Source organism: Pararge aegeria, chromosome 11 (assembly GCF_905163445.1).
Source record: "Pararge aegeria chromosome 11, ilParAegt1.1, whole genome shotgun sequence".
NCBI classification, from domain to species: domain Eukaryota; kingdom Metazoa; phylum Arthropoda; class Insecta; order Lepidoptera; family Nymphalidae; genus Pararge; species Pararge aegeria.
The window spans coordinates 8,255,270-8,271,896 of record NC_053190.1 but is presented as its reverse complement, the minus strand read 5'-3'; the positions used below and the strand labels follow the sequence as shown (position 1 = coordinate 8,271,896).

The 16,627-nt window shown below is 32.2% G+C and overlaps 2 protein-coding genes across 3 annotated transcripts; both read right to left on the bottom strand.

The window, feature by feature from the left end:
• Positions 1-1,647: 1,647 nt before the first annotated feature.
• LOC120627337 (tetraspanin-13) lies at positions 1,648-11,887 on the bottom strand. 2 transcript variants are annotated; one of them, XM_039895319.1, is made up of 7 exons: positions 11,694-11,887; positions 11,449-11,616; positions 10,792-10,890; positions 10,277-10,402; positions 9,499-9,630; positions 7,993-8,093; positions 4,585-4,666 (listed from the first exon to the last, which is right to left on the bottom strand). In XM_039895319.1, the coding sequence occupies exons 1-6, from the start codon at positions 11,751-11,753 to the stop codon at positions 8,019-8,021; spliced, it is 660 nt and encodes a 219-aa protein (XP_039751253.1). In that variant the 5' UTR covers positions 11,754-11,887; the 3' UTR covers positions 4,585-4,666; positions 7,993-8,018. The 2 variants fall into 2 exon arrangements, with proteins under 2 accessions (XP_039751252.1, XP_039751253.1); XM_039895318.1 differs by lacking the exon at positions 7,993-8,093 and having other exon boundaries at positions 1,648-4,666.
• A 2,629-nt stretch (positions 11,888-14,516) lies between these two features.
• LOC120627750 (transmembrane protein 177) lies at positions 14,517-16,339 on the bottom strand. The gene is made up of 4 exons (XM_039895778.1): positions 16,086-16,339; positions 15,665-15,801; positions 15,494-15,585; positions 14,517-15,170 (listed from the first exon to the last, which is right to left on the bottom strand). The coding sequence occupies exons 1-4, from the start codon at positions 16,241-16,243 to the stop codon at positions 14,601-14,603; spliced, it is 957 nt and encodes a 318-aa protein (XP_039751712.1). The 5' UTR covers positions 16,244-16,339; the 3' UTR covers positions 14,517-14,600.
• Between the last annotated feature and the right edge of the window lie 288 nt (positions 16,340-16,627).

Here is a 16,627-nt window from a genome sequence, read left to right as displayed (position 1 = left end):
AATCGTTATTGATAACATTAACGCATTAAACATTCGCTGAAAATTATTCCAATCAATGTACTATGAGTTAAATTATGTAACTGGACATTTGCTCTTACTTTGTGACTGGGGAATTTAGCTGTAGTTTAGATTTTATAGTAGTACCTACCTACTTAAATCGAGGTAATTCACTAAATGATCTAAACTTATATGTACTCATACCTTTTACATCATAGAAATAAAGTATTTCTGACAGTAGGTAGGTAAAAGGTAGTTAAATGGATACTAAGTAAACAACGAGCAATTATTCCCATTGCTGAGTATAGGTCTTTTGTTATGGGAGGCAGGGCTACAGAGCATAGATCCATAACACTGCTCCAATTCAGCTTTAACTATCATCGTCACATCAATGAATAGCATCCACATGGCGCAACGTGCAGTCCGAGGTACGGATGTGGAGAACACCAATTTCCTAACTTCGGGCACTTCGGGACACAAATTTTGGAACAGACTGGGGATTCAAACGCAGGGCCTAGTGATTTGTAGTCGAACCACTATACCAACGAGGTAGTAAAATCTAGGCAACTAATTTTTACGGTTCAGACAAACTATTTATTTAGATTGATAAGAGAATAATAATAATAATGTTTAAAAATTAAAATATCCCAAATCTCTTGTACACTTACGCCCGTCTATCTGTAATCTTTTGATAAATTGCTTGTTAAAAAGTTCTTATTTGTTAAAAAATAGTATGGATATTTTTGGCAATAACAACGTTGCTAAGCAATAAATCTATAGCTTAAGGATAGATTAATATGTCTAAGTTAAAATATATTAAAGTTTGTAAAAGTACTGCTGTCCTTTTAAGTTTTTCGCGGAAAGGGATTGCACATAATTTAGTTTAGTTACAAGTAGTTTATGTACCGTATGTTGACTGCAGATTAGATCATCCGTCAGTTGTAAAATCCTTCCTCTTCGCGCGGGTGTTGTAGGGCGGGCGACTCAAAGCGAACAGCAGCGTAGGTACTCTGTGCAGCGTGGGTATCCGTCCAGCGTGGTGATTATGGTCAAACCCTCATGTTGCAAGAGGCTTTAGGTTTGAGGCTATACTCGTTTTATACAAAAATTATGTAAAACAAGTACACAATTTGTAAGAGTTGTGAGACTATTGAGAATTTTATAAAGATAGACTGATACTCGATTTGCAGAAATGAATAAAATTTCAAATAAAGTTTACTTTTAGTTGTCAATAACAAAAAAAAAAATGGCATCCCTTACTAATTGTAAAAACTTGGAAGTCGCATTTACACATGTATGTGCGTAAGTGTGAATTATTGCTTTTATATCATCTAGGGCCATATTTTATATTATCTATGCTGTGCCAAAGTAGTAATCCGTGACCCAAATTGGTTAATAATGTAAAAACAGGATGTTATGGTCGTTACTGCGTAATTTTTGATACACTTATTGCTCTTAAAGTATATATCTCAGAACAGATTTATTATTACTATGAATTCTGTAATACCCCATCGGCTTAGAGGATAGGAATCCACTTTCCCACTACCATTGTATATATCAAAGTTTCCGATGGAGGATTTCACTATATCCAAGTTTAATCAATGTACTATGCGGTCAGTAACTTATTTCACGGAATAATACGAATTTAAATGCTTAAACACTTTATTGGAAATAGGATTACATACCAATACAATGGCAATAACACATAATATTTATATATCGTTTCATTTGAAACTGATAATTAACACTGAATTGAAAAAACTAATGAGCTAAATATACTCATACTGCAAGTAAAACTTCATATATATTTAAATTCGCTAAAGTGGTGTATAGTGGTTATATTGTAAAAAAAACGATAAACTTACTAACTAAAATAAAAATAAAACAATGAGTTATACAAACTAAATCTAAGGATTTAATATAAATTGATATGTTACAAAATATAAACCTAAATACTGGCAAGGCAGTGAGGTGTTATTCGCTGTATAATTAATGACACAAAATTGTTAGGAAAACGTAACTTTGATTTTTTAGTATACAAATTGGGTCTCTCTTTCTCTTTAACTGTCTTAACATTACCGTAAGTTACATAATTTGGTAATTGATATTATGCTATTACATGTCTAAGCTAGGAATTAAGATTCGAGCCTGACACTAAGACAAATTTCCAAGTACTCTCAGAAATTATCTCCTTCTGCAAGGTAGTGCGGATACTATACGTAATAACACCTCACGGATAAAAATAGTGCCGATAGTTTTTTTTACAAAATATACGAATCATCCCAATAGATACTTAAAATGCGTGCAAAGTAGAGCATGGAATAACAACTCAGTACGTTATTGACTAGTAAATGAAACACACAAAAAATAATAGAATTATTTGGAAATGCTTAGGAAGGTCACTCACAGTCCTATTCTTTACTAAAACCTACTAAAACACAGCACATATGACTATATCTAAGAAATAGTTTACTCAGAAATTAATATTTACACACTGGCGACAATAAATATTTTTTAAACGGTAATAAATTATACTCGTTATATTATTAAACACACATTAAAACGGGGGATCCATAACACACTTGATATAGTATAACATACACACATATTTCTAGCTACATTGGAAGTCAAGCCTTCAAACATTCTTAGACAAATATGAGAATATTTAAATGTTAAAGCCGTTTAAGTAAGACATCGTTTTTCACATAGGTAGGTACAATTGCAGTCGTTATAAAAGACAAGTAATCATGGCAATTATTTTTTACACTAAACTTAACAAATTTGACAAGTTTAAAAAAGGTGTTGTCTTTTTCCACAAAGAAAACAATAAAAGGGATCGCAATTGTCTACAATTATTTAATTTATAAATTTGTTTCGAGATCTGTGTACAACAGTACTTCTAAAACGCTCAATGACCCTTGTGTTAACAAAGCCATCTTTTCTGAATTTATAGTCCACGCGTAAAGATTAAAAAAACACATTTTTTTTCAAAAGTTGACGTTAGGTCGACCGTATGCACACTTACTCTTAAGCATGGTTTACACAAAGCCAGTTTCACAGAAAAGAAACCGCTAGCCCGACCCTAGTTGTTTAGAGGAGGACAGTCCTTCCTGGATTTTTCTTGTGGTTTGCACACGTTTGACGTTAACAGAAAATGAATTGACGAGAAAATGCACTCTAAGAATACAAAACAGCGATTGGAGTGTTGGCAATGCTGTCGCGGAACCACGGGCGGAGGTCACTGATCACAAAAATATCCAGGCGCTCTATTCCCGCTAGACTGACGCTGGCTTCGTATAAACTATGATTTACGACGATGAGACGTAATTCAAAATTCATTTATTTCAAGTAGGCTAAGTTTATAAGCACTTTTGAAACGTCGAGTCAGTCTGTTTGTTGTGACTCAACCACCGGTTCTTTATTACACATTAGCTTAAATCTGTGATTTTATAAGGAGTATCAAACGAAAAGTTTGAACACTCATAAGCTATTGTTGACTGGGTAAGTTACACTGAGGGTAGTGCAATGCTACTGCAGTCATTTATAAGCTTTATTAATATCCTGCGTCCATTATTGACAATTTTTAATTGAAACCATTGCGGCAAAAATCCCGTGTCTATATGTAGATCACCACTATGTTCGCGAACCAGTACGTAACGGACGATCGTTTCTCCTTCAGGAACATACAGATAACTCCGGATTTCTGATGCTAATGAAGGCCCTACATAAGCGTCCCGCACACATATCCATTGGTAGTCGCCGAAAACCCAACGCCATTTGAAACAAAATTTTATACGATCATAAACCTTGATGTTAATTCGTATTTTTCCGATCCTACTGGATACCCGTTCCACACACATAGCATCACTGGTAGTCAATTGAAAACTCAACACCGATTCGAACAACTATTACATGATAAGCACTTTGAGAACGTATTAAGCGCTCCGGATTTTTTTAACCAAGTGGATACCCAGGCTTTGAGGTCAATAAATTGCGTTTTATTGCAAAAGAAAATCATTACATCTGATACAATAGAAGTCGTCTGATCAATTCATAATAACAATATGCACGGAGCAATACAAAATGAAATAACTTTCTAAAGAAATATTTAACCTTCACAGTGTTGCGCGAGGTGAGTGCTCCGTTAGGCCATGTCTTACATCAGTGATACAAATTAAAGCCTTTTTATGAATGTTTTCTGTAACAATGCATTTATACTTAAAATAGATTTGTTTCGAAATAGCCAAACATATAAACAAAGCATTCTAACATCATTATCCCGTAACTTACATTTTATTGAGCAAATTCCTCGATCACGATTTTGTTAATTTTACCTTTATCTATGACTTTTTTATGATAGCGTTCGATGAATATTTAAATAAGTGTCAAAATATCAACTCCGTCAGCCGAATATTGTTGTTTATATGTTTGACATTTCGTGAACTAAACTCGCAGTTAACCCTGCTATATGCGTACCTATTATGATAATAAGAACAACTATAATAAAATTGAACTATTTAACTATTTTTGAGACTTAACTCTATCTAAAATATATCTAACGCAAATTTGTTTAATATAGATAATTCTTCCTGGGAAATATAGCATGTGGTTCTATGTAATTGGGGTCAGGTTGGTTGCGGTACCGTCGGGCGAGCCAAACTGCGAAGAGCTGGAAAACAAATTAATATAGTTATTTTACCTCCTTATTATAAATCTCTTTGGCCAGCAGTTTTAATACTGGCCACTATTGATCATGCGGTGGTATGAATAAAAACTAACTCATAAACAGTGGAGTTAATTCTATTGTACACTAATGTCGAATATAAACATACTAACTGACAGTTCTAAAAGTGGGGATGTCCTTTACTACTGCAGGGCCAGTCCTTACATGGGCAGGAGACAATTATATCCCCGGGGATAGGATAAACGTTTCTCTTCTCCCACAGCTTTATCAACTCTCATAGCACTGGCGCACAAGTGGAAATAATATCCCAATAATATTTGTGAATTAATAAACGGGGGTAAACTTCTCCCATTCCATGTTCCAGTGTTTTAATTAACGTGTCCACCTGCTTAATCACTGGAACATGGAATAGGAGAAGTTTACCCCCGTTTATTAATACACATATGTTATATCGATATTATTTCTACATGTGCGCCAGTGCTCTGAGAGTTGATAAAGATGTGGGAGAAGATAAATTTATATCCTTGCCCCGGGGATATAATTGTCTCCTGCCTATGCTAGCCGTGCTGGAAGCAGTGGCGTGCACATCTTACATGCATAAAAGCACTGCCTACCCTGAAAATTTTGTATAACTCATAAAAGCGAAGGATTTTTCCAATTTATGCCATCTTCCTTCTTTATGCATACCCTGGTCAAAACCCTATGCACGCCACTGGCTGGAAGCATCTTGAAAAGAATAGCCATACTTTTACAGCTGTTAATTTAAGAGAATTCTGTACAACAGAATTGCAATCATTGTGTACAGGCTCAAGCTTGCGATTACTATTTAAGGGCAATAATAGAAGTAATGTACCCCGATAAATGTAATGAATGAACTTTACGAATATTCGTTAAGAATTACGTTAAGAATATAATCACAAAGAGCAATGAAATGTATGTAGTCTTATTATACAACTAGCTTTTGCCCGCTGCTTCGCTCACGTTAACTTCAATTATTGATTTGGTAAACTTTACAAACGAAAATTACTTAAATAATATAAATTTTAATCCCCTATTTGATGCCTTGGGAGTTGGAATTTTTTAAATTTGTGAATCGCGTATTTCTTTATTTTTATTCGAAAACATAAAATCAAAGTTCCATGGATGTAACTTGAAAAATAAATTTAGAAATGAATTTTATACAAACTTTCATCCCCCATTTAGCCCTCTTAGGGTTGGAATTTTCAAAAATCCCTTCTTAGCGGATGCCTACGTTGTAATAACTATCTTTATGCAAAATTTCAGCCCGATCAGTCAAGTGGTTAGCTGTGCGTTGATAGATCAGTTAGTCAGTTACCTTTGCATTTTATATAAAATTTAGATAAGACTAAAGTAGTTTTTATATAATATAGTTTGACATTGTCATGGTGTGAAATAAATGGAGTTGATACAAACGTTTCAGTAAACGGTACAATTTCGTGGCCTTATCATAGCGATAAAGCCACCATGTGGATTATCCCCCTCCGTTTATTAAGACACCATATTTTTTTTCATATCTGCCAAAGAACAACAATTTCTGTGATCTAAGTGGCCTAAATCTGTGATCTAAATTTTCTTTACATCTTAATATAAATAAAATAATATTTTAAAACTGAGCAAACTATGATACCGCCTATAAAGCATTTTGAAAATGATATGTAAAATATTCACAATATAAGTTTAAAATACATTTTGCTACTTAATTTTTAATTTATATATAATTAATATGATAATTTAAAATAAATAAATTTCTAACTTTGTAACTATATACTATAATATAACTTTTGTATGGGGGTTTTTACTATCGATAAAATTAGTTCTATTACTTGCCCTTAAATTATCTCTACCTCGTAACCGGACACAGTGTAAGTACTTACATAAAAACGATTCGAAGTAAGAAGTTAGATATAGTTAGAATAAATAATCCAAAACGTATAAGCTTTACAAATAAAAGAATTGTGCATAAAACGTGCATAAACATTCAATATAACTTTAATAGCGTTCAAAAGAAAATAGGCCTCAAGTATAAAAATCGTGCAAAAGCATTGTATGTAGATATATGTTTTATACAATAATAACAATATAAACATAATCTTATACTAGTATATAAAGCTGAAGATTTTGTTTGTTTGTTAACTTGAACACGATGATCTCAGGAACTAGCCTATTTATCGAGGAAGGGTATGGTATATATTATATCATCACGTTAAGACCAATAAGAGCACAGCACCAATGAATAATGTTTCAAAATCGTGTTTTTTTTCTTTTGAGAGCTTCCGCTGCGTGCGTTTCGTTTAAGTTTCGGTAAAATCATGTGCAAAAAAATAATATTAGCTACCACACAAAAAATAGTCGATTTTATATCATGAGTACTTAACGCATTTTTGCTTTTGGCTGAACTTGTGGTGCGTTTTTAAGCTAATAATGGCATAGTGTCAGCCAGTCAAAAAGCAATGCGACTTGCACTGTCTTTCTACGAAAATTGACCCACAAATACGGAGACGGATATAAGGCACCAACTGGATGAATAGATATGAATAGGTAGGTGATTATAATGCAACGGCTTGCACTTCATACATGCACAAAAGAACTGCCTACCCTAAAATTTATATATAACTGGTATAAGTGGAGGATTTTTGCCGTTTTATGCAATTTTCCTGCTGTATGCATATCCTTTTAGTTAGTTATAATGGCACCTTAACACAACCAAACTAAAATAACACATGCAAATAAAATAATAATAGGATTTTATAAAACAGACTTCGTTAAATTACATTCTAAAGTTTATATAACTATTTGATTGTCTAATAGGAAGAGTATTAGTCATCTGAATCCGCCGGATCGCGACGCAACAATGTGCACTTGTGGGTGCCAGTATGTGTCGAGTCTTTGAAGTGGCCGACTGCACGCTTTTCGGCATGAGCCGGCAGCTGCTTTACATGCGCTAACTGTTTGACCACTCATACTCAAACATTGTAGTTTGGCGTGATACTGGTGCCAATTAAGTTGAACTAAATCCACGTGACGTAGTTTGAAAAGGACAGCACTATTTATGGACCTGTCAAATTCGTTTTGCTAGAGATTTATGTACTACTGATCTGGCACGACTGTCGCAATACTCTAACTTTCCTAGCTTTCATACATTAAAGTACGTACGTAAGTAAGTTAAAAATATATATTGCATTGAACTGCTTGAATTTCGGAAGTCAGTTTTTTAAACTATTAAAAATCAGTGCGAAACATGCAACACAAGTCATGCTTTTAAATCATTCACAAGCACAGTACTAATCCACCTTAAACCATTCAATCCTTAGAGCATTCAGAGAAATGCACTTGGGTTAGCGCGCGGATCCTTTTGGTTACGATATCTTACTGTCAACCACACACCCAGAAACTGTAAATAATCGCAGTGTTGTTAGTCACAAATGATGCATAAATGTACACATACAGGAAACTTTGATATGATAAAGAATTATAAGCAGAAAAGTGCATAATATTGAGCTATTACCGTCGACTTCATAACAGTTTTTTGCAGATAAAAGTGGTGTTAAAATAAAATTTATTGATAATATTTTATGATATTGATGTTAATTATGTTAAGTTATAACAGCATATTAATTTTCTGTGAAATATTAAATAAACTCTATTTTATGTTAATGGGTTGATACCATTTGGTATGATGAAAAACACATTTAATACATAGAGGTTACTATACTATTGATGAATTTTCCGCTTTCATCTCACACAAGATAGAACAAAGATTGTTAAATTGTAAAACGATGTTGGAAAAGAGCAACTGCTGAGTTTCTTGCCGGCTTCTTCACGGTAGAATCTGCCTTCCGAACCGGTGGTAGAGTCACTACAAACAGACATACTTGAAGTTTCAAAAGTGCTTATATTAGGCCTACTTGAAATAAATGAATTTTGAATATTGAATTTTAAATTTTGATATTACTGAAAATCGTGGATTATGTACAGATCAACTTATGAATGTATTACACATACAAGGACATACATAGATAAATATGTTATAATAATAATGGGAGATTAAGTGACAAATCTATCTTTTAAATTTTCTATTTCTATTAAGTTCAGATCCTCGAGTATTTTTTTTGGTATTTGGGTGTGTACTGTATACACATTAAAAAAAGTTATACTTCTTAGGCAGTTGATGTGTTGTTTCCGATAAATAATAATTATTATTACGTGTTGAAAATATAATACTTTAAAACTATGTTAACCAAAAACTAAGTACGAAATTATATTTTATTATTAATTTTAAGTTTTATTTATAAATCAATAATCTATGCCCAGTTTATATAAATTCTAACACAAATGTTGAATGAATGGGTCCAACACGTGGATGTTGGTTACAATATGTTCACACTCAAACCAGTTAACACAAGTCAGGTTTGTAGCTTCCCATTAATCTCAGGAACTACCATATTAACATATATAAGAGGCTATATTAAATTATGCTGGAATTAGATTGATTAGATCAGCATATTCAAAATCCAGATCAAGATAAATGTTTAGTTTTTAGTACATTTTAAGTACACTGACTTATATGCTCTTCTCCTGCTGATTTTATTGGCTTGAATGTTAAACAATTATCATTGTAAATATTAAAAGAATAATACATTGATAAAGTTATCTTCTGTTTATACTATTAATATTGCTTGCTTCCTATGTTTGTTCAGTATATGTTTACTTTTGTACAGTTGATGTATGTTATCACAAATATTAGACATAGATAATATTATGTTTACAACTATAAATGAAATATTAAAGTAATGTACCTCAGTAAAACTGAAGAAAAGTCCAATGCCACCACATAGTTTGAAAGCACTGTCAATGGTCTCTTTAAGATTCTCCATGCACGGTTGGCACCAACACTCAGGTGTCACCTCCATGTTTGAACAGCAAATTCTCTGAAAATATAATAAGATGATTACATACTTCTATCTGAACAACAACAAAGGCATTTATTTCATTTATCTACTTAACTATATTCCAACCGTATTGTTACAATGGCAGTCTTAACTCCAAATTACAATTTACTGGTAGCATTACTAGATGGATGTGAGTATACAGCTGCATTGATTTTAAGTCTTTCTACTTTCTACTAATTAAGCCACTAAAGGCCCTCCTCCTATTAGCAAACCTCAGGTGAATTGGGAGGCTTCGGGATCTCCTAGGAACACACTGTTGCTTACCTTGCACAAACCTTGTTGACTATCACTCATATCACGTCAGTGGTTGCTCAACTAGTTCAAACACATTTTCAACTAGTTTTCAAGGGTGCAGTAGGTGCATTTTAAAGTGTACATATCATGGCAAGTCCTATAAGACTGTCATTTTAAAAATATTTAACCAAATAGAGAACCTCCTTTTTGTATAGTCTGTTAATAATCTTTAAGCAACAGATGCAACCCGGGGTTGCTTCTGATAAAAATAGATAAGACCCACTCACATTGTTTTCTTAGAGCTATTTTCTTTTTCTACTTAGAGTTACTGACCCCACAAAATTTAAATATATTGATAATTAGTAATATTAGATTATTCTTCAAGTCTTACATCAATAGCACTGCATGCAGGAAAGTCAGCAGTTCCATTAGGGGGCACAATTCTACTCTGGAAGCTACAGCATTTGTATCTTTTTTGAACTTCTTCTTTCACATCCATATTTACCGTATTCCAGCCCTAAAATTTAAAAAAATAATTTCAATTATTTTGTTATCAAGCACAACTTATTTTATATTATTTATTTAATATTATGAAGGCAATATTAGGAATAAGGCTGTAATCAAATAAAAATACCATTATATTATTATTTTATCAGAAACTGTCTGTTATAATATTTGTAGTTAGTAATGCCACATTTCCTCCATCCTTCTTCAAAAGGACGGCCACAAAAAAGTGACTAAGCTGGTGTTACAAAGTTTTATGAAATTTTTAGAAATAATTGAATAATCAATTTAGAAACTAGTAGTGTATAAGCAAAAATTTATTTAGTCAGAGAATAAAGGCTACTTTTATTTATTTTATTTTAGTTTACTTAATGCCACATTTATATAAATAGTAAAGATTACCTCTTGAGCCATAAGTTGCTGTTGATCAGAGTTCACAGCAAGGCATGCACATGCTACCGAAAACTGTACAAGGAATAGCAGGAACAGAATCACCATGTACTAAAAATATATGCTAAGGAAAGAATTGGTACTTCAAAATATTGTTTATTCGCAAATGTTTGTTTTTGTTAAAGCTATTAATTTTTTTTTTATATATATATATATATATATATATATATAAAAAAAAAATATTTCTTCAAAAATAAATATAAATTAAGTTCTCACTGAAAATGCTGAAGTAAAATATATTATCAACAACTTAAATTTAATTACAGATAAATAAGGAAGTTTTTTATTCACTAAACTTAATGTAATAACTATAGTTATTTTTACTTCACTGTAAACCTGCATGACACATTCTTAGCGTAAATGGACTACAATCTAATTCAACAAATCCTTTTCTTTTTTGATAACCTGATTATTTGGGTGATTTACACCAATGTTATATGAAATCAAATATGTGAATTGTTTCAAAAGTGATTGTCTTGATAGACTATAGACACAAACATAATGGATTCAGGTTAAGTTAATTCTAGCCTTGCTTTGATCTTGAACAAGGAAGTATGTGCAATTGTTGCACAAGCAAAAATGAACTTTCTCATTTATAACAAAGGATACGAAGAAAAGCATAACTTGGTGATGTTTCACAGCACCAGCCAATCCCAGTAGAGAGATAAGTATAAGAAATACGCCACATGCCAGTATGCCTCCAACTATGGGCAAATTTGTGACCAGCGCCGATGCTTGCCCATACACAGCAACGGATATCAGGATAGAAGCAACCACCTTAAGACAAGAAAAAATAACAACAATACTCAAAAATATCCGCAATTTATATTCATATTATACCAAGTTATACTTACAACATATAGAATATTTAACGCGATTAAAGCGTTTTTAGAACAAGTAAATCCTCCACACATGTTGCTTTATTCCACACACTGATTTTATCTAGTCTACTGTGCTATCACAATCTGCGATTCAATTTCGTCTAAAAGTCACATAACACTTGGGCTGATAGTAGAATAAATATCAAATATCATCCCGTCTTATAAAATCTGAATCTAGACTCACATCAATAATTCAATATAGCTCAAAAGCAAACGCAAAAACCGATGTTGTTCAGTATCTGTGAGAAACAGTAGACACTCCGAACTTTTACTTTTACCATTTCATGACTTTGACAAATGTGAAATGACAGGTAAAGTAGACAGCTGTTAATTTTTGAGGTACACTTTTTTCTAACTTGCCATATAATGTAAACAATATTTTCATTACTTATTCAAAGTAAAACATACTTTGTATTCTAAAATATGATAAAACCAAGTACAAAATAAAAACAAACAGCATAAAATGAGATTTTCTTTATGTTGGTGGTGGTGGTTTTTATTACTTTCTTAACAATTTTATAATAAACTTTGTATTTAAAGTAACAAAAAGATTGTATACATTATAAGTAAGAAAATAATTGAGTTTTATGTGGATATCCCAGACTAGAAAATCTAGATAAATTAATAGTGCAAGGATGCCAATAAAATGTAATGTGAAAGTTTCAATAATAATTCTCTTTACGACAGAATTATGGAGGGTAGAGGTAAGGAGAGTCATCTGTGTATATGAAAAAGTGTCGTCAAAATGTATTAAATTAGGATGGCGCCACATTTACATCAGGGTAACTCTTAAAAGAAGCGCCAAATATAAATATTGTTAGAGTAGGCTTGAAAAATAAACAAGGAAGTATGGAGATACAAGGAAGTAAGGTTATATTTACCACAATATTTTGTACAACGTAAGTTGTTGAAATTCTCAATAATTAACTACTATAGTCGATAATGACATTAAATTTTTTAACTCGGCATACTTCAATTCATCTACGATTGCTACATTCATACCATACCCTGTGCATCCACCAGCGCCATTGTGGAGGATTTTTGAACTGTTATTTAGCGCAACAACTGGACACTTTTTCAACTTTTCTCCCATATAAGATGACTCTCCTTACCTCTACCCTCCATAGACAGAATGTACTGTATAGAGATGGCATGCCTTTTATTGCTTATTTAAAGTACATAATAATTCATTCGCGTAGCCGAATGATGCCGCACCGCGCCGCTTTGATTTTGACGTTTTCGGAGTTCTGCTAGGATAGTCCTGCAATGGGTTCTACAGTTTTCAAATTATGTGAAGTTGTACCTTACCTTAGTTATAATTTAGGTTCTTCGTTTACGAAACTATCGATAATATTAATAAAAATGTTCATATACATACTGATATATTTTATAGATATAGTTGATATCCATTTGAGGAATATTTTTGTAGGGGAGAATGCTAAACCAATTTTCATTCGACGCATAGAACTGCTCTTTAAATTAATACAAAGCCGTTGACATTGATGAGTACAACAGAATTAGCACCAATGAAGTACCAATATATCCTTGGTTACACGAGTATAGCAGTTGGGCTGTGATAAGGCTTTACCACGTCATGTGGTAAAGCCTTATCACAGCCGTGAAGCGTGATTGCATCTGGCAATCACGCTTAGTCCTCGCAACGCGCGAAATTTAAAAATACACAATGGGTTCTGTGCTTCATTAAATTTGGTCTAATCATATTTGCTTTTTGATTCAATATGTTACTTTTAAGCCCACTGATATTGCTTAGCTACCCGTTGCCGGCGGTTCGGTTCGGTTCGGTAGAGGGTTTAAAAAAATCTGTTGAGGGTTGACTTCTACTTATTAGTAAGACTTAAAATACCAACACATGTATCGCCATTTTACTGTGAGTCAATAAGAAAATTATAAAGCTGGTATATACTTAATTTTATGGTAACACTACACTAATTTAGTATAGTAAATAATAGATTTATATCGATAATACAGAATTTTACATGTTATTTCGTATTGAATTAGAAAATTAAAGCATTCAAAACTCCTGGCAAGTTAATGATAAGTAAACACATGGTATGATCTCTTTTGCTCACTAGTAAGCATGCTCATCTCATGAGGATCCTGTGGTCCTAAATTTGATTCCAGAATCATGCCAATAATAGGCATGATGACAACAACAAAGAATCGCTTATAATTTTATTCATATTTAAAGTGGTATTTATTTTCAATAAATTAAACTGCAAAATCTAGCGATCCGCCATAACAGGTGAAACGTTGAATTCAAACTACGACGTCACGTCTATATAAACATAATATAAATCAAATAATTTGTGATATCAAACTATCAGATGCTAAACTTTTTGTTGTCAATACCAAAATCAATAATAATTAACCTATGGCGTTACGACTGCGGCCATGAAACCTGGGGTGTGTTTTCGTCGGAAATAATTTTTTGAAATATAATTTGCGATATAATCAACAAAACCGTTAATTTCTAAATAATAACATATTTTTTGTTAATAGAAGGTAGATACATTATAGGGCACTTTTTCAAAAAGACATTATTAAGATATTAGTCATTATGTTGCAATAAGTCCATCGGTTCAGTTATTATTACTAACAAAGAAGAGATAATAACTGGTAAAGATCTTATTGACATTGAAAGAATGATCTGAACTCTGTAATATTGCTTATCTTGTAATAGAGGAAGTCTGTGCCCAGCACAGGGTCACTGATATATACCTGGAGCATGATGATGAATATTAAAATGTACATAATGATTTCTATACTATTTTTAATAATTTAATTCACTTTTTAAATAAAATCTTATTATGTTAATCATTTAAAACATAATTATTAACCACATATTACAACACTTGATTTTCACTCAAAATGTTCATTAAAGTCTTCATTATTTTGCTTTGATCTATGTTCAAAATATTGTTTTCTATGAACTAGAGCCACATGTGGTTGTCTTAAAGTATAATTTTCGTTGCCATTTATAGTGTATTTTTTTTCACCCTCCTTGCCCATCAACTCCCTTAAGGCTTGATTCCGTTGTAATAGTTTATCATAGAAGGTTATGCCACTTTCAATGTAATCTGGGCCCAGTTCACACAATTTCTTGTCAACTGATGTTTCGTAGTAGACTTCCGTCATATCTTTCATAAGAAAATAAGTGCCTAAACTAAAGAAACCAACAATAGTATATAAAACACCTCTCATAGCTTGTGGAGCTGTATACAAATTAAGCCTTCTATTAAAATGTTGAGACAAGTTATATGCAAGAAAAAGGCATGCAAATGGGTATGAAGACTCAAACATCACTTTATTGTTTTGAGTCATAAGTATTTCTCTGCATATTGCAAATTCTTTGACTTTATCAGGCAAGATAAGGGCTTCACCTAACTTGTTTCCAATTTCTGATTTCAAATCAATGTTCTTTTGATTGACCTAAAAATATAAACAAGAAAAAAAAAATAGATAGATCATTATTACTATTACCACCTTAAAACTATTATGATAAAAATAATATAAAGCAAAGTGTTTGCTTGTTAGCAATAGATTGTAAAACCATTAAACCAAATGAGACAAAAGTTAGAACAGATAGATGGCTTTGTGGATACAAAATCAATAAAAATGTCAGGAAAACAAACTTGTGTGTCTTATGAAATACTGTTATATATTTTTTTAAATAAATTACATAAGTAAATCTTTTTTAGTATATAACAAATTATCAGAAGTTACTAGGTTGTATGAAGTAAAAAAGAACAAACCTGGACATTTTGCTTTTCAACATCTTCTAATATCTTGTATGAAAAATTTACAGGAATTCCAACTAGCGCACCAAATCTTGAACTGGTGCTACCTGTTAAAATAAAAATAAATTGAACTTGTTAAGTTGAGTGATTATTTTATTAGATTAATATGTAACATTTCAAACTTACCAGCATGAAAAAGATCAAAACCAAATACACTAAAGGGCTCAATAAGTTTTCTATGTGTTTCTGATATGCTCAGAAGATCTAAACATTTCTGGTATATATTATGTAAGTCACTTGGTAGTTCTACTGGTTTTCCCTCACTGTATTAGGAAAAATTGATTAATAAAGAACCATAACAATGAAACCTAACTTCAAAGCAGATATTCTTACTAAAGGTTGTGTTCCACCCATTTCTACATACAAACTTAATAGCATGATCACTACTAATTCTTAGTCTAGATTACATACTAAGGTCTGTCAAGAAATAATTTTTCTTTTTAATAAGTTTTTCAAATTTGTTTGTTTTTGACTCTTTAAAGATAACTCGTTGCCAATATCACGCTCAACGTTTTACATAAGTAAACATCTCATATAATTTTCTTACTTATAATAATGAACAAAGTCTTTGTATTTATGCAGGAAAAATGTATGTGGAGTAAATCTTGCTGCTGTAAGGGCGAGACTGGTGCCAGTTATTACTGAAAATGAAAACTTTCTGCCTTGATCAGTTAAAAACCATGATACAGGTCTCTTTACAGACATTATTAAGATATTAAAACTTTTTAATTATATTCACAATACAAATACAAAAACAAACACTGTTAGACCGGAGGCGGAATCCATCCATTTAATAACCTCTAATTTGTGTTATGACATTGACATACGTAAAATTTTTTTTTCTATATTTTACAAATTCTGTAGGGAATGACGTACATATATGTGTATGTAACAATCTTCTATCTATGGAGGGTAGCTACCCTCCATACTTCTATCCGGAGGCAAGAGCTCTTTTCAAAGAATTATCGAAAAGGGTTATCGAGTCCAATTGTACTGTGATCGAGTCTACCGGTGATCCTAGAGCGGTGGTTTCGAGGACGTTTTAGATTTTATTTAGTTTTAAATAGTTTATTTTAGGTTATATTTATA

What these genes read in the sequence shown, in the direction of transcription:
- LOC120627337 (XM_039895318.1), bottom strand. Translation starts at nt 11,753, where the DNA reads ATGTGTGGAGGATTTACTTGTTCTAAAAACGCTTTAATCGCGTTAAAT. An exon ending in CGTTAAATATTCTATATGTT is followed by an intron (nt 11,617 to 11,693) that starts GTAAGTATAACT and finishes TCTTGTCTTAAG; the next exon opens with GTGGTTGCTTCTATCCTGAT. An exon ending in AGCAACTTATGGCTCAAGAG is followed by an intron (nt 10,403 to 10,791) that starts GTAATCTTTACT and finishes TTTAAATTTTAG; the next exon opens with GGCTGGAATACGGTAAATAT.
- LOC120627750 (XM_039895778.1), bottom strand. Translation starts at nt 16,243, where the DNA reads ATGTCTGTAAAGAGACCTGTATCATGGTTTTTAACTGATCAAGGCAGA. An exon ending in TTTTGATCTTTTTCATGCTG is followed by an intron (nt 15,586 to 15,664) that starts GTAAGTTTGAAA and finishes TTATTTTAACAG; the next exon opens with GTAGCACCAGTTCAAGATTT. An exon ending in TTGAAAAGCAAAATGTCCAG is followed by an intron (nt 15,171 to 15,493) that starts GTTTGTTCTTTT and finishes TTATATTTTTAG; the next exon opens with GTCAATCAAAAGAACATTGA.